This window comes from Mus caroli, unplaced genomic scaffold (genome assembly GCF_978045245.1).
Source record: "Mus caroli unplaced genomic scaffold, Mus_caroli_1 scaffold_3, whole genome shotgun sequence".
Taxonomy (NCBI): Eukaryota; Metazoa; Chordata; class Mammalia; order Rodentia; family Muridae; genus Mus; species Mus caroli.
The window spans coordinates 125,443,277-125,469,707 of record NW_028227258.1 but is presented as its reverse complement, the minus strand read 5'-3'; the positions used below and the strand labels follow the sequence as shown (position 1 = coordinate 125,469,707).

At 43.5% G+C, this 26,431-nt stretch overlaps 1 protein-coding gene across 2 annotated transcripts in view; it reads right to left on the bottom strand.

The window, feature by feature from the left end:
• Window positions 1–26,431, bottom strand: part of Trpc3 (transient receptor potential cation channel subfamily C member 3) — a 66,941-nt gene that overhangs the window by 24,929 nt on the left and 15,581 nt on the right. For both annotated transcript variants that reach the window (XM_021157739.2, XM_029475632.2), the window contains exons 2-6: window positions 22,988–23,759; window positions 14,911–15,099; window positions 7,175–7,339; window positions 3,714–3,930; window positions 2,234–2,467 (exon numbers count right to left, since the gene is read on the bottom strand). In XM_021157739.2, coding sequence (XP_021013398.1) covers window positions 2,234–2,467; window positions 3,714–3,930; window positions 7,175–7,339; window positions 14,911–15,099; window positions 22,988–23,759 — 1,577 coding nt within the window. The remainder of the gene's footprint in view (window positions 1–2,233; window positions 2,468–3,713; window positions 3,931–7,174; window positions 7,340–14,910; window positions 15,100–22,987; window positions 23,760–26,431) is intronic.

The window sequence follows — 26,431 nt, the reverse complement described above, 5'->3', positions numbered from 1 at the left end:
GGTGGACTTTTGGGATAGCATTGGAAATGTAATTGAGGAAAATACTTAATAAAAATATTAAAAATTAAAAAAAGAAAATATTAGAATCATGTTCTGTAAACATCATGGCAATATTATTGATAATTTTCCTCATTGTAGTTGAAATTAGCATTTTCTTAATGTTTAACTTCAAAGAGTTTTTGCTATTTTGAAATTTAAAAAAATTAAAAACAGCTTACGGATAAAACAAACAAACAAACAAACAAACAAACAAATGCAGATGCAGATGTATGCAGCCAAACAACTGGCTGAGCACAGGGACACCGATGGAGGAGTTAGGGGGAGGACTGAAGGAGCTGAAGGGGTTTGCAACCCATAGGAAGAAAGCAGTATCAACCAACCAGGACCCCCCAGAGCTCCGAGGGACTAAACCACCAACTAAAGAGTACATGTAGGGGAGTGGGGAGGGTGTGCATGGCTCCAGCCACATCTGTAACAGAGGATGGCCTTGTCATCAATGGGAGGGGAGCCCATTGGTCCTGTGGAGTCTTAATGACCCAGTGTAGGAGACTGCTAGGGCAGTGAGGTGAGAGTGGGTGGGCAGGTCGGGTAGCAACCTCATAGAGACAGGGGTGGGGATAGGGAGGTAGGGGGTTTTAGGAGGGGGAACTGGGAAGAGGGATAACATTTAAAATGTAAATAAATAAAATAACTAATAAAATATGAAAAAAATACAGAAACCAAGACTTAGAGAATTTCAAAAATATACGTAAAGGAAGTAAAGAAGCCAAAATTAATAAATTCCTATCCAGCCAACAGTTACTAACTACACACAAATACATTTAAATACTCAAGCTATAGAAACAGTCAAAATTATGTCACATAAAACAAGATTTCAATTCTTTAACTTTAAACAGTGTTTAGTCGCTCCTTCGAACCATTATCCTTAGGACATTAAAAGTCTTGCTTGTTGATAATGTTGTCATTCTTTTGCATTAAATTGCATACACTGCAATTTCTATATTTTGGAGCCTCCCTAAAAATGTTTAAGTATCTGTACTCCTCACAACATTGATTCCTAATCACACTTACGACTTTCTAAAGTCTGTATTTTAGGTTTGCTTATCTGTAAAGTGCATGTCATTCATTCCATTTTAATTAATTTATCATGGTATTTGGGCTAGGTGAGCACTCTAGGATGATGCAATATTTATGTGCCTCTATTTGTTCAATTAATTTATTTTTATTTATTGTTATGCAGGATCTCACTAAGATGCCCTGGCTGACTTGAACTGTGTAGCCTGGGCAGGCTTTGAGCTCATGATACTTCTGCCTTAGCCTCCTGTGTAGCTGGGATTGCAGACCTGCCCAACACATCACTATAATGAAGACTTCCCAGTTACAGCTCCTCAGTACTGCTGTGTGCTGGCAAAGCTGGCACCATTGTCCTTCCTTGCTGTGAGAAAGGTACAACATCCTCTCCAGTGTCTACAGTTTCCTCAGCCTACCTTCTAACATGAATGAACTTTAGCCCCTATATCCTGCCTCCGCTGAATTTTCATTTTCATTCATCTTATTTCATGCCATTTCAACATTTCTCATGCTAAGCATACAGCGGTTGCCTATGAATCTGAGGTTTGGCACCCCATAATTTCAATGATTGACGATCAAATGTGGTCTGAAACTATCAAATAGCAAATCCCAGAAGCAAACAATTTCTATGTTTTAAACTGCCCAGCCTCCTCGGCATCCTAACAGTACAGTTCCCACTGGTTCCAGCCTTCACAGGGGATGAGTCACCTCCGGTCCAGTGTAGCTACAGCGTATAGTTGCTTGCCTCTTAGTGCCTGAGTAGCCACTAAGAGCTTACCAGTCTGACAGTCTCTATATACCAAGGGCTGTGCTAAAAACAACTTCATTTTACTCATCAATAGCCCCAGAGCTCAAAAGTTTTATTATAGCATATCCCGGAAGTTTCATTATAGTATACTGTTACAATTTTTATGTTTTATTGGTTATTAATCTATTATGGTCTCTAATTTCTAAATCAAGCTTTATCACAAGCATGCATTTACTTGTGAGAAAGATCACAGAGTCTGTAGGGTTTTGATTCTATCAGTGGTTTCAGGAATTGTTGTGGGGGGAGGGGGTCTTAGAACATCCCGAACCTCGTACAGGAGAGGCCGTCTTAATAGGCGTTGCTTTCCAAGATGCCCTTCTGGAAACAGGAAAGGACCCACAGCTAACAACTCACCATAGGTGAAATACTGAACCTCAGGTGGGAGCGTGACTTCGCTCAGATCACTCTCCTGCACGTGACTATCCACGTACTGCTGCGCCTTCGTGGCCTGCAGGAAAGCGAGGAACCTGGCTGTGAACGCGGCGATGAAGATGGAGAGCATGCCGAAATCAAGCACATTCCACAACTGCACGATGTACTCCCGGGGCCCCTCCAGCCACAGCTCCTTGCACTCAGACCACATCATCCCTGCACAGGAAACCAGAGGCTGGATTAGATCGTCCTGCTGAGGCCGAGGAGAAGATACCTGGTCCACCTGGGAAAGGTGAAACCCCAGCAAACACTGACTGTGCTGGGGTCTGGTGGGAGCTGAGTGGGAAGGAAGCTTCCACTTAGGGCTGATGGACCGCACCATGACAGACCTTAAATAAACACACGTGACACCGGATCACGGGAGACAGGAAAGAAGCAAGTGGAACTCTGCTAGAGCAGGGCTTTGTCATGAGGTTTTTGAAAGAGTAGAGAAAGGGGAGCCTATGAAGTCAAAAAGGCTAATTAATTCAAATCATAGTAATGTAGGGGTACAAGTAAGACTCTGGGGGAGAAAGTCCCTGCAAACATTTAACAAGAACCAAGCCCCGTCATTAAGGATCACGCGGGCCTCTTCTAGCCTCTCTTCCCATCTCCACAACCTACCGGGGAGGCCAGGAACACCATCTGAAACTGACCCAGTTCTAGAGGAAAATGCTGAGTCAAAAAGGATGAACTACTCAGTTTAACAAGTTGTCCTAACTATGTACACATAGATGTACAGCCTTTTGGTATTGTGATATCATTTACAAAGTGTTGGGCGGCACTCAGTCCAATGTGTGGGATGCGAGCACGGGGGGGGGGGGGAGGGGGGCACAGCTGGACACATTGTAACACTTTAAGAAGAAAACGAAGCTCATATTAAAATTCATAAAATAATGGCTTGCTCCAGGTTGAGGCTGTAAGGTGATTGGGTGAAGAATTAACCTATTCACTCAGAGCAGCAAGGACTACACAGGCGGGAGCAGACCACGGAAAGACCCCGGGAGAGAAGTCAACGCGCACAGTGGCTCTGTTTCCTGCGATGGAGCAGGATGGTTTTTCTCCTGCTACTTTAAATTTTTCCTTTAACACAGCTTCTCAGAAAGAGTTACCAGAAGTTAAGTAACATGCATTCTACAAGTGGAAAAACTCCTAAAATCCCTGAAACAAAAGCCATATATAACGAAGGCTCTTCAGTTGCAAGTATTTCAATTAAACAATTAGGCCCATGTTAATGATTTAGTGCCAACATATACCTTTCTGCAGTGTTAACTACTATTGAACCAGCTAGTTATTTTCTCATTTAGCTACTGCTTTAATGATGGTGTTCTCATCATATACAGCATAACAGTTTGTATTAGAAAATGGCAATCATTTCAGTAACTCCTTTCTGGATAGAAATTAGGGAACTTAAGCGGCTTACCAAGAACCCAGACCATAATTAACATTTCCGTCCACGTGAACTGGGTGGTCTTCACCCTGAAGATTTGCTTGGGGTAGTCGATAACAGTGATGTTTGGCAGCGTGGTGATGCCTTCAAACCTGTCCGAGGCGTTGAATACAAGCAGACCCAGAAAGATGATGAAGGAGGCAGCGTGGGCCACGAACTTCATGAAGGGGCTTCGAAGAATCTTCCCCAGCTGCAATACAACAGAGTGGGGTTGGGGGGAGATGGGTCGGAGGGGAAGAAACGGTGGAGAAGGGGGGGGGTGAGAGGAGGGAGCGGGGAGGAGATGTTCTAGAAACTTCGGCCTCTACTTGCGACAATCACTATACAGGATACAACTGAATAAAGAAGTTGAAACACTTTCTGCTATGCGGATTGTCCAGCCTGCGCCCTTGGGGCCATATGTTTCTCAGGATAATTATGAATGTTACTCAATGCATTTGTAGACATTTAGTTACGATGTCAAAAGGTTGGACTCCCCCGACCAGCACACATCGTGAAAACTACTCTTTTTTTAGGGAGATTTTTCCTCTAAAATAATTTCAAAAATCTCGGAGATCCAGATTCTGAACGTCTGTTCTGCTGTAACCCGTGCTGTACTGAAGGGCGCCCTTCGGGAAAGCCCTGTGTGTGACAGGTTTCTTATCCTGATTTTTGCATGAATGACAATACAAAGTCAAAGGTCCTAGGCCTGGAAAAGAAATAGGAGTTTGTAGACACGTATAGGGCATCAAAAGCTTTTTTGAAGATTAAAAAATTTACTACATTGTAAACAAATTTTAGTTTTCATTTCCAAAAAAAAAATCAAGAGTCATCATACCATGCATCATATTTAAAAGGAAGAAAATATTAGAATCAAGATAAATATCTTATCAATGACTACCTACATTTGAGGAGATATATAATAATTAGAACTTCTAAGTAAGATAGCTTGATTAAAATAATAATCTCTGTATTCTGAAAATGATATACATAATAAAGATACTTCTAATGGCTATCTTATAATTTTTTTGAAGGTAGTTCCTTAAAATATATCCTGTGATATACTTAAAAATCTCATGTTCTAATAGAAATAAGAAACAGCTTCTCTGTCCCCAGGGCATCCGCAGTCCAGGGATTAGGTGCATTGGACACATTTGTCAAATATGTTCCCTTGTCTGCACATCCAGAGCCTGAATGTTAACTCAGCCTGCCACCCTTAAAGGGATTTGTTTCACATTTGCAAGACTAACTTCAAGCAAATGTCCAGAACCTTAATTGGTTCAAATGACTACAAAGTGTCAAGTATCTCTGAATTGGAACATTCCTGCACACAGACAGCTGTCACCTTTCCATACCGGACTTAGAAGAACAAGCAACAGTACAATTCCACACCTTGGTGCCGAGGTGGCCACAGAGCCTGCGTTTGGCATCACTGCTGAGGCACACGCTGTTTGTTGGGAGTTGCCAAGCCTTTTTCTCAAAGATTGATCTTTAAAACTTTAAATTATATTAAAATAAAGCAGTACACTCATCTTTGAAATGGGCTATATGTTGGGGCTTTGTTTGTTTGTTTTACAGAATTGGAGCCAGGGCTTCATGCACACTGGATAGATGCTCTAATGCTTAGCTTTGTCCCCAGCCTAAGAATTCCCAATAGAGGCTGGGGGTCAGCATCAAGGTCATTCTTCTGGTGCTCTCCACCTGGGCTTTTGAACCTACAGTTCACCAGTGACCTAGACTGGCTGTCTAGCTAGTCCAGGGGTCTTCCAGTCTCTAGCTTTTCAGCACTGAGACTGTAAGCCCATGCCTTCCTATCTAGCTTTGTAGGTGGATGCTAGGAATGAGACCCAAGTCTTTATGCTTTCAAGGAAAGCATTTCATTAACTAAGTATTCCAGCCTAATAATTCTCAAGTTATCTCTTTTCTCTGTGAATAAGCACAGGCATGCATGGGTTCCAGGAGTTGCTATCTTTTGTTTCATTTTGTTTTTGTTTTCTTTTATTATTATTATTATTATTATTATTATTATTATTATTATTATTGTTATTTGGTTTTTGGAGACAGGGTTTCTCTGTGTAGCCCTGGCTGTCCTGGAACTCACTCTGTAGACCAGGCTGGCCTCAAACTCAGAGATCCGCCTGCCTCTGCCTCCCAAGTGCTGGGATTAAAGGCGTGTGCCACCACGCCCGGCTTGTTTTTGTTTTCTTATGATGAAACACCATTACAGAGTGAGCTGAACTGTCATTTTATACAGTGCAAAGTGTGCACCCCAAGATGCCTATTGCAACTCTAGCCTGCTCTAATTGACAGAGATATCTGAAGAGACGGACTATTGAGTACCAGAACTTTGTGATAATTTCCTCCAAATAGGGAAACTGGCTGGGTTATAATTTTCTGCTCACTGCAGGCTCTTATGTGATTTATGTTCACATCTTTAGTGTTTATGTATTTAAAGAACTGTAGAATAACTTCTCTAAGATACATAACAAAGAATCCAGCAGCCACTGAACTTGGTCAGAGTGACAAGCTTTCTACCCTTTATTGTATGTGGGGGGCATATCAACAAGGAAGTAAGATGAATAAACGTTTTCACACACATAAATGCTTAGAGGAGACTGCTGAGCCACGGGGCAAGGGTGGACTTTCAGGGTCATTTATAAGTGACCTTGACTGCTTCACCTGAAACAGATTGTGATTTAGAGAAAACAAGATTTCAGAATATAGGCATGAGATTAAAGACCAGAGGGCAGGTCCTTCTCAGGGAAGTGCCCTTCATTAGCAGGACAGATTCTGTTAGCATGACCTGTATTCTCTTCCACATCTGTGTAGGGGATTTCTTAATCACAAGTTAGCTCCACTTGGGCAGGTTGAGGGGAAAGGGCCTCAGAGTGATCAAAGCAGAATTGAGCAGTGCTAAAAAAAAAAAAACCTAAAGCACACTGACCCCAATTCTATACACGTTGGAAGTTTCTGGAAGAACAAAGTGCTTGAGGACCCACCATGGATATCACTGAAGGTTAACTAGCACCGTTGATATCCATGTGCTTAGCATTCAGCCCCAGGTGCCTCTAACGGGCTCAGAAGAGTGCCCCCAGGTCCCACTGGGTATGGTTGCCACTTCCCTTCCCCCAGCTGGTGCCGGCCATGTTCTCATGCTCCATGTTCTCAGTAGCAACTGCACACAATGCTCCTACACTCTGACCATTTAGTTCTTCGTGTCTATCATGGGGATTTCTACCTAAAAGCCTTACTACATCATGCCTGCCAATGTGACTTGCTGGTACCAAATCATCTCTGATTCTATTCTTGAGTTGATCTACTCACTGAAAAGCAGAACATTTGAGTTGCTTAAAATGCAGAGCCAACGAGGTGGGAGCCTGGCTTTAGCTTTTGCATTTTTCTCAACAAAGATACACATTTCACCAACCACGGAGGGAAGGTGGGGAGTCTAGTACCCTGCTACAAGGTGCAATCCAATAGCCGATGGCGAGGAATGGAAGACCCAAGGCCACGACCAACACGACCAGACACTTGATAGCGATGGTCTGCTCCCGGAGGCCAGAGAGGTTCTCATACCAGATCGTCAAAAGCTGCTGTTGGCAGTTGGGGTGAGCCACAAACTGTTGGGAGTAGAGGGAGAGAGATGTTAGTATTCTCCTGTCTGTGCATCTCTCCAGAACACAGCCTGTTCAAACCCGTCTTCCCTTCATTGTTCAAACTTGCTTCCTAGAAGGTGGACGCCCTTCCCCAGTCCTTGCTGGGAACTGAGTCCTCGCTGGCTGTGGTGATGCTGGGTTTCTTTAGGGAAAGCATGTCCCCACCATGACGCCTGCTAAGGTCCTTGTATTTATTTCAAAATGGGAAAGAAAATCGGTTATTGTGCTCCTTTCATGAGTTATGCCTAAAATACTACCTGCATAAGAAGTATGTAAATTGTGCACATTCGAGCTGTGTGTACTGTGGCTGGATATGGAAAGATCTGCACAGTGGTTATGCACAGCCCACATCAGCTCGGCTCTTAACTGCTGATTTATCTCTCCAGCCCTGTTTTTGTTTTTTAGACCTTGTACAGAGTTTCTACATGCTACATCTTGCCTCTAAAATGTTTTCAGTTTTCTGATGCAGGGTCTCACATTGTAACCCAGGCTGGCCTAGTGATTACTTGCTTCGTTGGATGACTTAGTGTGAAAACAGCATTCCTTTGAGTCAAATTCAGTGTCTTCTTCAAATTCACATTTTGAACTCCTAACTCCCAGTGTGCTGGCCTTGGGAGGCAGGGCTGCAGGGCATGCGTGGGGCCTGGAGATGGAACACATGAGACGGTGATATTGGTGCCAGTGTATAATGAGCACCCCACCCCCACCCACTATGTTTTTGCTACAAGTGAGGTCAGCAGTTTGCAACTCAATAAGCGGCCCTGGCCAGAAACAGCTCTGCTGCCATCTTAACCTCAAACTTGCAGCCCCAACACTGTAAGAAATGAGTTTCTGCTGTCTATAAATCACCCTAACGATGGTGCCTCGATATAGCATCCCAAAACTGGTTATCCCACCGTTGCTGCCTGCCAAGTCTATGTTAGGCCTTTTTTTTTCCAAACCACTTCCTTTCTCACCCCACTTTTTCTTTTAAGACAGGGTCTCACTCACTATGAGCCCGGCTGGTCTTGAATTTGGAATCCTGCCTCAGGCTCTTGAATGCTGGGATGAAAGATGCAAGCCACTGCACCCTGTAAGGCTCACAATTTTGAAACTGTCTCACATCTTAACGTCATCATCAGGTGACCTCCTGGGAAAGGCTGTAGACATGATCAAAGCAGAAGAATTCCCAGGTCTGTGTGAGGCCCCCTTGGATTCCTCCAAGAGCCCCAGACCTCCACTGCCTCCTCCCTGTGCTGTTTAGACATTTCTCTCCTGTGCCTTTCTCTCCTGTCTTGCTCCTCCCTCCACAGCTCCTGTCAATCATATTTGTTCACTCACTCTTCAGGATGCTTTGTACACTCACAATCAGCCAGCAATGGCACTGGTGTTTGGCACAAGATAAAAACAGGAGAACTGGCACTACTTTACATCATCAGCAACCATTTCTTTAGAGCACACAGTAGGCTGTCAATAAATGCAGTATCAAAGCCATTATAATAAAACTCTGAACTCCACATCCTTGTCAAGACAGTAAAACACAGTCATCTTATAAACGGTGGAAATGTCTCTGTGTTTGGGAGATCTAAGACGTGTGAATCCAAGTCAAAGCCCTCTAGAGTGGGCAGCCAGCCAGGCTAAGGATAGGGAGCTGGGTATACTAGGAGAGCCACAGGTTGAACATCTAATATCATCATCGTATAAGATTACTGTTGCAGAGTCAACCAGGTACTTGAGGGGAAGGTAAAAACCCAAAGGTTTCTACAAGGTACTGAATACCTTGCTGCGAAACAAACGCACTGTGCCCATTTGAATGGATGAGCTCACTTCCTCTGGGAATATCTGCTATGATTTGAAAGCATTGCCTCCAAAGTCCTGGTCTTGTCATGTGACATTCTGAGGAGGTGAGAGTAAGGACTGGAAGAGTGGCACCAGCAGATAAGCACTGTCCATTTGTCGTCTCAGCTAGTTAGGAGTCTGGAGGGAGGCAGAGGATCCCTTGAGTCTTAGGAGTTTAGCCTAGCCTGGTTTGGGTAATTTATCAATGCTCTATGCTTAAATACAGCAATCCGACTAAGAGATGACACAACCCTTGCTGAAGGATTAAAATGTTCATAAATTAGTCCCATGGTGTTTGTCAGCTTGCTCTTCCATTCTTTTGCCACATGAGGACATTGTTATGCTCCTCTGGAGGATACAGTCCTGCCTGCCAGTGCCTTCAACTTCAACCCCTCAACTGTGAGAAGACACATTTCTCTTTCATAAATCATGCAGCCACAGTTATTATCACAGCACCATAAATGAACTAAGACGCTGCTTTTACGTCAAAGAAACTGCTTAATCATCGTCGTCGTCAAGTGTGCATGTGTGTGCAAGCATGAGGGTGCCGTGGAGCCAATATGAAGGTTATAAGACAACCTGTTGATTATTTTCCACTTCTGTGTAGGATCGGGAGTGTCTTAGGGTCTCTAAGGAAACCAAAAGGAACTTACAACTGTCAGGTCATTTTCCACCACTGACAGAAGTCAAGGCAACAACTCAAGGCAGGAACCTGGAGGCAGGAGCTGAAGCAGAAGCCATGGAGAAATGCTGCTTTTTGGCTTGCTGCCCCTGGCTTGCTCAGTTTTTAAAAATATATAAATGCTAAATATACATTTAAACCCAGGACCATCTGCCTAGGGGTGGCGTTGCCCATAATGGGCTGGGCCCTCCCACATCTCCATAGACTTGCCACAAGCAATCTGGTGGTGCCATTTTGTCAAATGAGGCTTCTCTTCCCAAATAACCCTTGTTTGTTTTAAGTTGAGAAAACAACTAGGACATAGGGGATTGAGTTTAACACCTTTACTCACTGAGCCATCCCACCAGCTTGTGCCTGCTTTGATTTTGAGACAAGGTCTTAACTATGTAGTCCAAGTTGGCCTAGAACAGAAAGCAATCCTCCTGCTTCAGCCTTTCTCATGCTGGGCTTATAGGTCTGAGCCACTCCCAATACTTGAGGACAGAAATAATGGTTTGGTTTGGACCGTTTCCTTGGGCTCTTCTCAATGAGGCCATCTTTAAGCCTGAGGGTGTGCACCAGGGCAATGATGACCCTCTCTACAAAGTGTCTGTGAGATGACCCACATTGACCCTTGTGGCTTACATCACACTCATCCAACATTTATTATATGTTAAATCCTAGCATTTTACCTGTTACAAAATTCAGCCACACTGGCCTATTTCCTATAAATAGGAGCACAACCTATGTTCTTCTTGAGATAATACCCTATCTACTGAATCCATTAAGAACCCATACAAATAGATTTTCCCCAACAATTTCAAACTTCTAATACAAATACACAAGGCACATCCTAAAAAATAAAACCAATCCAATATTAGCAAGTGAGAGCGGAAAACCCTAATCCATTAGGAGATTTGTTTTTTCTTCTTTTCAACAAACTTCAAAATAGGGCAGAGGCCTTTATCTCTAAAACCACTCCATTTCCTGGAAAAAAAATCCTTATGATAGAACACTGCCACAGCCGGCTGCATCAGGTTCTTATGTTGTTTTTCAACTTCAGTGGACCAGCAAATTGAAGTCATTACAAAAATAATACCCTGATTTGAGATTTTCTGTGCCAAAGAGAGAATGCTTGACACGTAAGAACATTTCAATCTTTCAATGGAATAAAAAATTTAACAGTGTTGCTGAACATGCACACGCGCACATGCGCACGCACACACACACACACACACACACACACACACACACACACAGAAAGAGAGACAGAGACAGAGACAGAGAGGGAGACAGAGACAGAGAGAGAGATGTCTAATGGGATGTAAGCTGAACCCCAACAACTGAATAAACCTATACTTGAAAATGATCACATTATACCATCCTCTGAACTGTCCTCAGTGGGTAGTGTTGTATAAAACCCTGGAGGAGTTTCACTCTTGCCTTTAACGACATTGCTATGTTAGTTACATTCATATTTCTCATTCTCCCTCTTACACCTTCTACAGAGAAACACGCTGGTCGATAACTGAATGTGCCCGTATTGCAGAGGGTCTAATTTTTAGATTTCTTTTCTGTTAAGGATGGAATTGGAGCACTTGGCGGGGTGGGGCTCCAGAAATGATTTTTCTCTGTAGCCTAGTTTTACAGACTAAATAGCCTACCCATCATCAAATCTCCTATAATAGACATCGCCCACCATGAAGGAGGTACAGCTTGAGGTGTGTGGGGGAGGGGAGAGCAAGCTTTGCTGTCATATCACAGAACACCAGAGATGTATGGTCATAATTAGAACTCAAAGGGAGCAGACCGGCTCTATGGCAGGAAAGACAGCACAGAATCACTGATGTCACCGGCATCACCCAGCACTGTAGCTATTCTTTGAGAACGGGAAAATAGATCTGAGAACTAGCATTGATTTATTTTGGGAGAGGGTTGAGACAGGTTTCAGTATGGACCCCAGGCTAGCCTTGGGCTGTTGGTCTTCCTATATCAGCCTCTTCTGTGCCAGGGTTATAGGCATGCTCTGCTATGCCTAGCTGGTATGTTTATTACTACAGGGTCTGCAAGTTTTGCTGATTTTTAAATAAAAATGGTCTTTTAGATGTATGCATTTTATGTGTATGAGTATGTTGCCTGCACATATGTATGTGTACCATGTGCATGCCTACAGATGGCTGAAAGTCATCATGAAGTTGTTGAGAACTGACCCCAGGCCTCTGCATGATCAGCGAGTTCTCTTTACCACTGAATAATCCCTCTAGCCCCCTTTCCTTCGGTTTCTGCTGATGGTCTTTCTAGTGTGCAGAATTTCCAAACTCTATGTTGTCAAGGGATCTGTAGCTTTTTAAGAATTATTTTTAAAACAATTTTTAAAAATTGTATGTGTAAAGGTGTTTTATCTGCATGTATATCACATGTCTGCCCACAGTGGCCAGAATCGGGTATTGGTTCCCTGGAACTGGAGTTATGAATAGTTGCGAACTACCATGTCAATAATGGTAACCAAACCTGTTACCATTCTCTGCAAGAACAGCAAGTATCCTTAACCTCCAAGTTATCTCTCCAGTCCCTTAACATTTCTAACACTATTATATAAAAAGTCTGGTTCTAATAAGCAATAAATCCCTAGTTATATATGTTGATTGGTAACAAATTTATTGCTAGTGATATTGCAAATGTTGCAACTTGTTTAAGTCAGGCATCATCACTCTGCAGGGTGGGTTGGCTAACAGACGCATCTCTGCAGATGAGCTGTTTCTACTAATATGACACTTTCAATGGAATGATTAAAAGCCCATGGCAACTGAAATCAATTTTCTCCTCTCAGGTGCCAAAGAAAAGAGATTCATATGGCAAGAAGCGTGACTCTGTCTGGACACTTTTCTAAAAATGGCTTGCTATCAATCGTGTTCAAAATTATCTTTCCTCCAACATAAGGAAAACCTCACAGGAAGAAATCTCAGAGGGGGCATTTCATTATCTTAGAGCTGATCTGTCCCTTGTCAAGTTGTTTTATTTCAATTTCTGGTGACAATCTTCTCTTGTCATTAATGACTGGCCCATGGGGTTGTTACACATGAAAGTTTTCTGTACTGTGGTGGAAGTGGAAGTGTGTGTGTGTGTGTGTGTGTGTGTGTGTGTGTGTGTGTGTGTGTGTATGTGTGTATGCTCACACCTAGAAGGTATGGGAGAGAGATCTTTCTATACCCTTGCTTTGTGTTAGAATGTAAACCATGTCTTGGGTTCCACTGGTCAGAGTGAAGTGGCAGGTTTGATTCACAAGAGGTCTTAGGACAACTGGCTATGGGCTCAGGACATTCTTTCTGTGAGTGCCAACACTGGACACTCACAGCAGAGCCAAAATTGGGCCTCAGATACTCCCTTATCAGGTAGTTCTGGGCTTGGATCTAGGCAAGATTTCTGGATGTTTGGTTGACATAAGCTTGCCCTTTTGTCTTTCCTTGCAATTCTGTGTACTTCCAAGGATGCTTGGCTAAATCCTTTTCTGAGAAATCAGACAAATACTAAGGGTGGGACTTAGAACAAGGAACACAAAATTGTCTTTGATACTTCAACTTGCTTAAGAGCTGTCGCTCTGATATGAGCGTCTGTAACGGAAATGCTGTAGGCTAATATTTAGTGAGCCAGAAGTCCCTCATGCTAATTGCTTGTATGATTTCACATGGTCTTCAAACAACTGTTATTTTCCCTCTTGACTGAAAAGTAGCTCAGGGCTTTGGTGCTGTCTGTGGCCAGTCAGGAACTCATGGTGACATCAGAGCTTGAACCCTTGCAGATGGATCTACGGCCTGTCCTTGTAAGCATAAGACCACATTAAAGGAAGAACAGCAGACATGGCTGTCCAGTGATGACTCTAGATGTGCCCCTTCCAACAGCTGCTGCTTCATGATTTCTCAGCTTCTATGTTTTATTACAGATTTAGTTTATTTTAAAAGTATGTGTTTGTGTGGGGGGTGGCTATCCAGCATTCGATCCCCGGGGCTGGAGTTACAAGTAGTGGTGAGCCACTCAACGTGGTTGTTAGGAATCACACTTGGGTTGTCTGGAAGAGATATATAAGCTGCTAGCCACTAAGCCCTCTCTCCAACCCTATCAGCTCCTCTTAAGCACAACCCTCCCCTCTGTCTGCTACATAACAAACTTAAATCGTCCAATTCCAGAAACGGAGACTTACACCATATGAAATATTTTAACTACAATTTTCACAAATTATTTAATGGCTCAATGAAAATTAGCAAACAAAAACATACACAACACTTTTTTTTTCTACAGTAACCATACCTAAAATAATTGTCGTCTTTGTTTACGACCCTGGCTAAAATGTCTAACAGGTTCACAGTAAGGCTCAACACGAGAATGTTCGTTATGGTGTCTCATAAATGTATGTAAGCAGGAGTATTACCACTACTTTATTTATTCACTATTTTTGTTGTTTCTGAGACTGATTCTCATGTAGCCCAGGGTGGTTCCAGACTTGCTAAGTAGCTGAGACTGGCTTTGAACTCCTGATTCTCCTGCCTCTACTTCCCAAAAGCTGGGAATAGAGATGTGTGCTAGCGTGCTGTTTATTATTATTATTATTATTATTATTATTATTATTATTTTGGTTTTTCGAGACAGGGTTTCTCTGTATAGCCCTGGCTGTCCTGGAACTCACTCTGTAGACCAGGCTGGCCTTGAACTCAGAAATCTGCCTGCCTCTGCCCCCCGAGTGCTGGGATTATTAATGGCACTGAGATCCACAGTCTGAAGAGTGTTCGGTTTATTCTAATCCATTTAAATTACACTAGACCCTCAAGATTTATAAAAGATAGAATCCTCTTTTATGAGAAAATGGAAATGAAGAGGACACTTATCCAGGACATGAAGAAGCCCTGGGTGCTACAACAGGTAACACTTGAGAAGGGTCAGAACCCTACAGCCTTCCACTTTACCTCAATCTTCCCTCAATCTCTCTCCCTAGACCGTTTTTCAAGTGTCCCTCAGATTGCAGCGTCACCAGTTCATGTCTGCAGATTACTGGCTCACTCACCTTTTTGACTTCATACTTAATGGCAAGTTTGACACGACTCAGTGACGCTTTGTGCCCATGTCTTTCCAGGGGTTCGACTGATTCCAGATCTCCATTCAGAATGGCTTCCACCTCCTCCGAGTCCCGACACAGGTCCAGCACACCTACTACGAAGTCTTTGCATTGCATGGAGAGTTTCCTGTAGTCATTCTAGAGGAAGAGGTTTGGTGTTTAATGGCAAGAATTTCACTCAATCAGTGACAAGTGCCTGGGGACAGGATGTGTGGATAAAGGTGTCCCTGCCTCTGGGCAGGAAGATGCAGCCCTTTCCTGGATACAAGGCTAGTTAGAGCAGATACATATGGATTCTCCTGTCCTCATTAAGTTTCCATGAAGCTCTGAAAATTATATGGACCTGATCTCACTTATATGTAGAATTTTAAAGTGTCAAATCCTTAGAAATGCAGAATAGAAAGGTGCTCAGCCAGAGGCCAAGAGGCAGAGAGAACTGGTCAAAGGGACAATATGTTAATTTCCTTGATTCACCTATCCAGCGTTGTATACTTGTATCAGCATGCCATATGGTATACCATATCCCATAATATATTCAATTATTATTTATCAACTTCAAATTCTCACTGTATAGTTTAGACTGTTCTGGGACTCACTATGAAGCCATAGCTGGCCTTAAATTAGAATCCTCCAGCTTCCACCTACCTAGTACTGTAACATCAGTTGTATACCATCACACCATCTTATAAAAAACAAAACTGCTCCAAAAAAGCCAGGCATAATAGCTCATAAGACGAGGACTACTATGAGTCTGAGGTCTGCATGGGCTACTGTTTAAGACCCTGTCCAAACAAACAAGTAAGCAAGCAAGCAAACAAATATTAGCTCTAACAAAAATGCAGTACATATACAAATCACTGGTTTATATTAACAAACAATTGAAGTATAGTTGAACATCTTAAGGCCACAAGTGCTCCTGCTGCCTGGGAATCTGCAGAAATGGCCAGGATCTCAGTCCTAGAGAGCAATGAAGGTGAAGCTCACAGGACACTGGGGGTTTCTCTCAAGGCTCTGCAAGTTTGTGATCACTGGGAGTTTCTCTCTCTCTCTCTCTCTCTCTCTCTCTCTCTCTTTCCTTCTCTCCCTATTTTCTTACTCTTTTGTAAAGGCAATTAATTAGACCCAAGAAGGACCCCTGTTTTATATAAAATTTTGTTTTGGGGGTACCTCTAGAAAGTCCCAGATACCAGGGATGTGAGAGGCTCCCAGGACCTAATGGGGACAACCTTAGCTGAAATGCTCAACAGTGAGGAGGTGGAACCTAAACAGACCACCTCCAGTAGATAGACATAGCCCCCAGTTGAGGCATGGGGGCACCTACCCATCTTCACAATTCTTGACCCAGAATTGTTCCTGTCTAGAGGAAATATAGGGACAAAAATGAAGCAAAGACTGAAGGAAAGGCCATCCAGTGACCTTCCCAACTTGGGATCCATCCCATGTACAGGCACCAAACCCTGACATGATTGCTGATGCCATGTTGTGCTTGCAGACAGGAACATGCATGGCCGACCTCTGAGAGGCTCTACCGGCAGCTGGCTTGAGGCAGATGAAGATACTTAGAGTCAACCACTGGACTGAGGTCAGGGACTCCTGTGGAAGAGTTAGAGGATGGACTGAAGGAGCTGAAGGGGAGCTGAAACCCCATAGGAAGACAACCATATCAGCTAATCCAGACCCCTCAGAGCTCCCAGGCTAAGCCACTAACCAAAGAGAATACATGAGCTGGTCTGTAGCCCCCACTACATATGTAGCAGAGGACTGTCTTGTCTGGCCTCAGTGGGAAAGGATGTGCTTAAGCCTGTAGAAACTTGATGCTCCAGGGAAGGGAGATGCTAGGGGGATGAGGTGGGAGTGGGTGGGTGGGGAGCACCCTCTCAGAAGCAAAGGGGGGTACCAGGAAGGGGGGGGTAACATTTGGAATGTAAATAAATAAAATACTTAATAAAAACAAATAAAAAATATTGTTTTATGAACAAAAGTTTGTTTTATGGAGGAAAAAAGAGAGACTGGCTAAGTGCCAATGCCCAACACCAAAGTCAAAACAAATTTTATCTCTTTGTACAAAAGTAGCTACTTTGAAGCTAAAGCAGGGCCACTTTTATAATGGAAACTTTCTGAAGCAGCAGGTTGATGCAGAAAAGCAACTGTATATGAAATCCTGTCCAGTTTCCTATCTGTAGCCTTTTGAGAAACATTGTTTCTCAAACACAGATCTAATCCCAGCGCATCAGCGGTACCAAGAACCTGCCAGAAACACAGTTCGCAGGCCCCGCCCTGAAGTAGAAACTAAGGAACCCAGCAGCGCCATACAAGTCAGAATCTGGGCATGACTGACAGCCGAAGAGAAGGCTGCCGCTGGTCCCAGAAGAGAGACATCTTTCTGGTTTGGCTGAAGGGCATGTTATCTTTCCTTGCAGAAATGGAAGGAAAGAAATGGCTGATTATATGGAATTGGATTCTCCGGGGTTACAGAATATCAGTACCTGAGAGAAACATTTCCAGGCCACTGGAACTAACACTTGGCTAAAAATAATCTGTGAATCTTTAATACCATTTGCATATTTATTTGGTGTGATGGATGGTTGGTTGGCAGCCTCCCTGTTACCTTCTGAATTGGGCTCTATTTTTAGCCCATTGGGCCCAGTTAAGGTACCACTGACCATCTCCTGGGGAAGTGCCTCTCTTTTGAAAACCCCATTTCTACCTTGGTGACTTTGATTAAAAATTTTGCCTATAGAGAAAGTTAAATCAGACACCATAATTCCAGCATTCAAGAAGCTGAGGCAGGAGGATGGCAAGTTGGAAGCTAGTCTGGGCTATATAACCAGGTCCTGTCTGAAAAAAAATTAAGATTTAGTCAAATAACTTAATTAATTCACTTGATGAAATCAGAATTCCTTATACTGATGTTTTTTGAGACACTATGTCTTAATAACCAAGTGATTCCTCACACAGCAGAATTTCTAGGTTTCAAAAAGAAAATCATTCTTTAATGCACTGGTTCCTAACCTCTGGGTGGCAACGTCTTTGAGGGTGTATATAAAATATCCTGCATATTGAATATTTACATTATGATCATAACAGTAGCAAAATTACAGTTATGAAGTAGGAATGAAATAATTTTATGATTGTGGGTCCCTTCAACATGAGGGACTATATTAAACGGTTGCTGCATTAGGAAGGTTGAGAACCACTGCTCTAAAGGAAGATATGAGGGATTCCAACTTTCTTCCCTTAAATACTTTGATTTTGGTAGGCAAAAAAAAAAAAAAAATACCACCAACTAAAATAAACAGCAAGAAGAGAGAGTCCATTTAAAGGCTACACAGACTGGAATAGTTTCCACTTCAGATATCAGTAATTTAGACAAAGGACATAGCAGTTAATCCTTATTCCCTCATAAGGGTAATAAAATGAGTAAGACCCCAGTCTCCATTCAAGCTGGTACCATGCTCTGATAATATTAATAAAATGTGCAGTCTCTGGTTTCTATGCAGGGTGGATGTCAGTTAAACATCCATCCGCCCTCCCTCCCAGAAAGCTAATGCAATATTTCCTATAGCTTACAGAAGTATTAAACCCATGATGTTTCCATATAAAGCTCCTTTCTTACTACAGTCTTGTGGATGGAATTTCCATGGCTCCCACTTTGAGGCTCAGGGGATCCTCTTCCCTTGTTCTCTTCAGGAGCTGGACTAAAGGCATGCACCACTTCACCTGGCTAAGGGTGGCTTCCTCGCTTCAGTCACAGCTTTTAGATCTATCCAGAGCGCTCAGGAACGGATAGAGACTCCTGGCCAGTGACACCCTTCCCTCTACTGCTGAAGTCGGTATTGTGTGCCAGGTTACCCTGAGCCCCTCTCTGCCACTCACGGCTTCACGACACAGATCAAACAGAGAGCCAAGTTGCTCTCGATTTAGTGTTGCTGAGTCTTCTTCATGGTGCTCCTCCAGCACGAGGGCCCTCTTCACAAAGTTAGTGGGTGACCCGAGCAGAAACTCAAACTCCAAGGGACTGTGAAGCCTGAGGCAGAGCAATGAACTCCAGTTTCATCTCAGCCTCTCCACACTCCTTATCACGTGTATGGTTTAATCTCCTTTCTGACCCCTTTTTATATGAAAGAGAAACACATTCAATGCTAAGCAAACATGCGTCTGCAGGCCTCTTTTCTGACAGTCACAGGAAAAGCAGAATCTAACGACCAGGCATTCTGGGCTCAAGCAATTCTCCTCTCACGTTCCAACTGTGTAATTGTTTGGAATTTTCTCAACCTTCTCTGCGAGGAGAATCCTCCATTCTCTTTGTCCCAAGAGGACCAAATTCTGAGGCGTTAGGAAGCTTAGAAATGCTTCTGTGTCAGAGCGGATGTTATTTTGGACATAAAGCCCAAGCCTGAGACTGGAGAGATGGCTCAGTGGTTTAGAGCACTGGCTGCTCTTCCAGGGGGGGGGGTAGCAAAGCTGAGTTTGGTTTCTAGCACTTAAATCAGAGATTATAATCATGCATAACTCCAGTTCCAGGGAACCCAACACCCTCCTCTGGCCTCCAAGGGTACAAGGCAAACACATGGGGCACATATGTGCATGCACAGGTGAAACACTTAGACACATAAAGTAAAAATAAATAAATCTTAAATAAATAAAACCTGCGACTGGAATCCAAGATGCTCAGATGTAGTTTGGTCAGTATGACCTTGGCCTCTGTGGTCCCACTTGTGAAAGGAGAGGTCTCTCTGACTTGCTGGTCTCCAGCATCGACTCGTGCTGTCAAAGGCTTTCTAACTTTGGGTCATGTTGCTTTTCCTTTTCCTTTCTGGCTCTGATATGATAGGAACTGAAATTGCTCTCTACTTTGAAAGAAAAACTGAGGCACAGGGAAGGTCAATAGCATTTTGTTGTTTGTTTGTTTATTAACCAAAAAACATCTATCATCAACTCAATTAGAATCTGTAAATTTCAACCTGTCTTCTTGTATCTTAATAAATGATAGGCTTCCTCACCTCTGATGGGTGGATGATCAAACCCAAGTCCTCATTTCTCAGAACAGCCGCAGACATCATTTGCACATCCGAATTGTTTCTCTAATAACATGTCACTGGGCTGTCCTTTATCAATTCATCTAAATCTATGACCCTGAGCGCTCAGCCTCCTGAGACAGTGACCTTCACATGTTCTCTGTATGCCCCAAGGGACTGTGGGAAGTGTGCAGAAGGTGAGAGACTATGCAATCCAGGTCATTGATATTATGCTAGGAATAGGTGTCCGAGAGGGGGAAAACATCCCCTGTGTATCTCCAGGGAGCAGCACAGCGTCTGATTCTTATTTTCAGGCCAAGATTCTGAGCTGAAAATCCCTCTGGGAAAGACTATAGTGAACAGCGCAGAACAGGGCAAATTAGGTTACCTGCTTCTCTCAGCAGTGAGCTTAGCTTGTCCTGTCCTGCTGGAGCTGGGTTAGGGCTTGGACTGTCTAAAGCACTGACAGACGGACAGGAGTGTGGGACGAGAGGGCAAAGGAGAGATGGGCTAAGAAAGAACCAACGAGGGTAACCAAGGGTGGGGGACAAAGGGCATGCAGTGAAGCAGAGTGGCCCTCCGTCTCCAGAGACTGACCGCTGAGGAGCTGCCCTGCTCTGGCTCACAGAGGGTTCTGTGACTCTCAAGCTTGCCCTGTAAGCTGAACCAGTGAACCTCCAAGACACAGATGGTTTGTGCATATCCTCAGCTACCGTATGTAACCTCGAGGACTTCACTGCTTTTTCACTTTCAATATTTACCCACCTCTGGAAGGTTCTCAGAGCAAAGGAGATTCTAATCTAAGCATTACTAATATGGACTTAGCTGGCTTCAGGGGGAAACTATGAATAACAAATTCTCCTCTGTCGCTCCACAGAGGAGACTTCACTGGGTGGAACTGCGAACATCACCATCTTTAGTAAATTATTAAAACATACTCTTAGACAATATTTCCTTTTATGGAATTTCTCTTGCAGAGCCTCAATATATATCAAACAAAGTACATAAAAAAACAGGTTTCCGTGATGTTTGAAGTGTCAAATAAATTTAGAATTATGCTTGTATGACTATCTCAAACACAAAGAAATGATGTCTAAGAGTATTTTTCTTAGGTGCTTTTCTGCTCTCTATGATAAGTTTGAAGTTTTAAATTTGCTCTACCTGTGCTCTGTCTAAAGGGGTTGAAGCCTGGTGTCCACGGACGTGAGAAGTGGAGGGGGCCAGGAGCTCAAGGTCAGCCTCAGCTACATAGCAACTTCAAGTTTATCTTGGGCTACATGAGACCCTGTCTTTTCAAGTACTACAGGATAGATATACATATAGGAATAAATATCAAGCAAGATCCATTTTATTCTTTGATCTTCCCACATTTCTCCATTTTTTTTCAAAAAAAAAAAACCAGGCAGTTTTATATCAGAAAAAAATCATGAATTGATTAGCAAGATTGTTACCCTGAGGACAGAGCTCCACCAAGACACACTGAGGGTTGACAAACACTGAGGGAATTTGTTGTGGATGGAAAGTGGGCAGACGAACTTGTGCCATTCTCTTAAAACCCTAGAGAAAATGGATTCTCCTTAGCTTGGATTGCGTTGCCAATTGTGCTTGGGGAAAAAAAAAAACAACTTAACTATGAAAAACTATATTAAGATGTGAAAGAGACTGAATACTCTTTCTGAGGGATTCCTCTATGCTGAAAGAGTTATTGCTCATCCTGTCTGATGTCAAGGGGCTAGTGCTTGCTACCACCTCCTCATGTAGAAAACAGGAAAGTGGAAATCTGCTGAAGAGAGCGCCTGGAGCTTCCCCTTAGCAGTCAAGTGTCTCCTTTTCCTTAGCCATTTAAAATGCACAGGAAGGTTGGCAACGGAATAAAATTTTAACATTTTCCATCACTAATAGAGAATTTTCGTCAAGTAATACTGATTGACAGAAACAAATGACATTAAAAGAGCCATTAAAGCAGAAAAATCTCCCTGATGCACAGACGACTTTGTGGTCCCATGTGTTTGTGGGTTGACCCAACAGTTACAGCTCACCACTCTAAGTATATGTTCACGGAATTCAAGATGAGACATTCGTCCCACTAATGAAGTGCCTTTAGCATTAACAACAACATAGCTCCAATAGTGTTCTATATTTGCTCTTTGAATGTTGGTTCTGATAGGGGTGCCCAGTTTTGACTTTGCCGAATGACACAGTCATTTACACATGTGTAGATTAGAAGTCACAGCTATCCTGGGATACATGCACCCCATGAATCATGCATTGGGCATGGCTACATCTTAATGTATGTAAAGGCTTGAGGCCATGACTAGGGCTTTAAGGAAACTAACATCCCATCCGAGAAAAGAAAGAGGAGACCCACCTCGCAGCGATGCGGTGCAGTCTTTCGAGATACAAGGTTCAGAGTAAACAGTAAATCTGTCCATGCTACGTGACACCACACCAGGCAACAGAACAGAAAGAATCTAGGAAGGAGACAGGCTTGTTGACACCTGCCTCCCTTCAACAAAAGGGGACACTGAATTTCTGGCTTTTAATACTTATCCAGGACATAGAGTGGCCCATCAGTTGGTAATCTGCTCGCTAATGCTGTGTTGTATGTCTCCAGTGTGAGTCTCAGAGGAGAAAAACCATGAGAGCAGTTCCTTTGAGTTTACAATGCACTGTGAAAGACATGCTAGCACGTATCTGTAATCCTGAACACTTGAGAGGCTGAAGCAGGAGGGGAAGGGGCCTACTGTGAATTCCTGTCTATCAAGGGCTCCGTAGTATGAGGACACCCTAGGACTCTGTCTAAACCAGAAAGAAGCTGGACACGGTAGCATGGTCTTGTAAACCCAGCATTTGGGAGGTTAGAATAGGAGGATTGCTGTGAATTTGAGGCCAGCCTAAGCTATAAAGGGAGGATCTATTTGAAAGCAGACAAACAAAACCCCAATAGATTAACAAGCACCAGGCAGAGCCGACTCTGGCACAGCAGACACGGGCTTCCACAGGCCTACCTTGAACTCCTTCTCTATGTTGGCTAGCTTGGCCAGCTCATTGCTGAGCTCCAGTGCTGTGAGCACGGGGTCCTCACTGGACAGCGACAAGTATGCTGGGCTGGCCAGTCCCTTGTAGGCATTGATCCTAGACCTTGAGTGGCTGAAGGCGTCAAGCCTTTGTTTCTCAGCGCAGTCAGAGCAGCGACAGAAGTAGTCGTGTGGCCTCTCGATGCGTGCACCCTTGAGTAGCAGCAGGTGCACCACCTCGTACTTATGGCAGTGTGCAGCCAGGATGATGGGCGTGATGTCAGGCGAGAAGCGTGTGCCATCCTCGTCGTAAGCATAGAAGTCATCATCTCGCAGTTCTTGCTCGCAAGGGCTGAGGGTAAGGCGCCGGCTGGCTGCAAAGCCTGGGTGGCCCAGGATGGCCTCCACGATGCGCACATAGCCCTTGCTGATGGCTAGCAGCAGCGCATCACCGATCCGCGCCAGGTTCTCCTTCTTCAGCAGCAGCTCGGTCACCTCCAGATGCTCATTGCCTACAGCCAGCTGCAGCGCGTTCTGGCCCATGTAGTCCACGCAGTTGACATTGAGCGTGCGAGACTCCTCCAGCATCTTGCGCACCACAGGGATGTTGCCGTACTCCGCAGCATCCAGGAAGCGCTCCTCCTCAGCTGTGAGGCTGGGCCCACGAGCACCGAACATGAAGGCCGGGCCACGCACTGCCTGGCGCCGGCCCTTGTCACGCATCCCCGCAGTGCGCCACCTGGATGGGCTGCCCTCCGACGACCTGATCAGTGGGGCGACAAAACAACGTGGGGCTTTGAGGCCTATAGTTTTCTCCCCCAGTAGACCCAGCTGCAGACCTGAGGCCAGGTAAATTGCTAAGACCAATCAAAATTATCCCTCATCTAACACAGGCTGCCTGAGCCTCAGGGAGGAGCCCATGGCCCTTCCCAAATGCAGATTCCATTCATTCTGCCTTCACTTAGAAAAATAACGAAATAATTTTCATGCACCTATCCCTCTCTGGTAAAAAACAACAAAGCAAAGCAAAACACAACAAAACAAAACAAAATAAAACGAAAACAAAACACCACCACTGCCGCTAATGATACCCTTGGTGTCCTGCAACGCCAGCCTGGTCCTGCTGTGTAGCCTAGCGACAGAGCACTTGGCCAGAGAATGTGTCAGGACCTGGATTCAACCTCTACTACCACAGAAAGAAAAACAGTCCTGAAAATAGTGTCTAGTGAACACTCAGCATCCAAGCCCCAGGCTGGTGTACTAAATAGAGGTTAATTTTTGTCAACTATCAGGATAGAAGTCTCAAGTTATTGCACTTTAAACCCAAATATACATATAGCCCAGAATTCAGGCTGAGTAAGCCTTGGCTTTAAGTTTTTCTCTTAAGGGGAAACCTTCTCCCACTGAAGCTTGCTATGTATGTATGTATGTATTTATTTATTTATTTATACATATAGGATTCATCTTTGCAATGACCCCGACAACATTCACCAAATATAAAATCCAAGCATTAATCTAGATTTACTTTATCGAGAACAACTCCTTTTATAATAAGGGTTGCTTAGGTACTTAAATTACACATTTGCCATTTGAACAGAAGGACAGGACTCGACTCCGGTTCAGGATGATCACTAGTGCTACTTTGTGAATGCCGCCACAGGCATGGCTCCTAGAGCTACAACACCATGGTCTAAAATCCTACAAGCAGCCGCACCAGCTGAGATTCAACTGCAGCAAAGTCACGTCAGAAAAGGATGTGTGCAGCAACTTCAATCTACATCTTAATTTTAATAAGTCTGGGGAAATGAGAAGTTACAGCCCAGAGGGTACTCAGCTCACTCCTGCTAACCTGAGCACTCAGAAGGCCAAGATCATGTCTCCTCAAAGACAAAACAAAACAAACAAACAAACAAAAACTGAAACAAACAAACAAAACCACCATTACCACCACCAAATAATAATAATAGTAATAGTAATAATAATAATAATAATAATAATAATGCCAGGTTTGGTAGCATAGGCCTCTCAGCTACTGGCGAATTCTAAAGCAGGAGGACTTGGATGTTCGAGGCCAGTCAGGGCAGTTTTGCCTCAAAACTAAAACTGAAGCAAGGTCCAAAGATACAGAGGAGCTGTAAAGTGTTGTCTAGCATGCACGCCGCCACATCGCCCTGGTTTCAACCCCCAGTGCTGCAAAAATAGTAAATAAAGTGAAAAGTTCCAGACCTTGTATGAGTTTATAAATAAAGGCTTTTGCAAATATTCCAAGTCTTTGAAAAACATTGCAAAATAAATTACATAATTTAAACATTGTGGTTATCTGTATCAGCTCAATGATTGATACGTTTTAGTGGCCAAATGTACAAATATTATACAAATCTGTATCTTTAACTTTACCCGGTTCTGAGATTTTTTTTTTCTTCTGATTCAAATGCTTGATAACTTTTTTTTTTTTAAATCTGTAGAACTTTTTTTTTTTTTGAGCTATATGAAAAGGTACCAGTTAAGCCTTTTTTCCACATTACTGGCTTTTGAAGCAAATAAAGCAAACTTAAAAGTGAATGGCTGGGAAACCGGTTGCTTTATATCTGTGTCAGAAGCGTCCCTGCCACTGAAAAATGTGTTCACAGAGCCAGGGTTTGAAAATTCACTAGAGAGGACACCAGCCTCCCTGGGGGGCTGGCTAAATGAAGGAGCTTCCCCAGCAGAGGAAGTGGGGGTGCCAGCACCTAGCTCTCCTCAGCTCTGTAGGCTCCAGACCCAGAGAGCAACACAGGAGCCCAGCTGAGAGCAGGCAGTGGCTGCAAGCAGACCTGGATTCACTGGAGAGGAAAACCAGAGATGCCTCGTAAAGGTGTTAATGTATCCCAGCACAGATCACACTTCTGGGACATCCCACTTCAACTGCTTGGCTGGTGTGGAAAGGTCAACAATTGTACTTGAGAAAAAAAAATGACAAGATATTCTCAGCTGCCGTTTCCCGGAAGCTCTGGGGCATAGGATTGAAGAACAGGGGAAGGGACTTCTGCCTCGCACTGGTATCCTTGTGTACAGTTGGAAGAGCTGTATGCATAGTTTAGAATTTATAAATATTTGTGTGCTTTAACCATGCCATTGACAATTACTTTAAGATACAGGTATCTCTGGTGCATGGTATGTAGGGTGGTAGAGGAGACAAGTGAGGTGTTCAGGCTGGTCGATGGTTTTCAGATAGGTACAAAGCAGAAAGCTGCAATCATTCGCTGAAAAGTATAGAAGAGAATGTCAAACTCCATCACAAGGACTCTAGGAAAATCTTATATTACTGAGGATGATTTATTGGTATTAACGATATTCATTTCATTGTGTCTGTTAACTTACTGTTGAGTTATAAGCTAGGCTTTGAACGACTAGAATTTCCATGTTGCTTAAAAGACCTTGTTTCTGCCATTGATA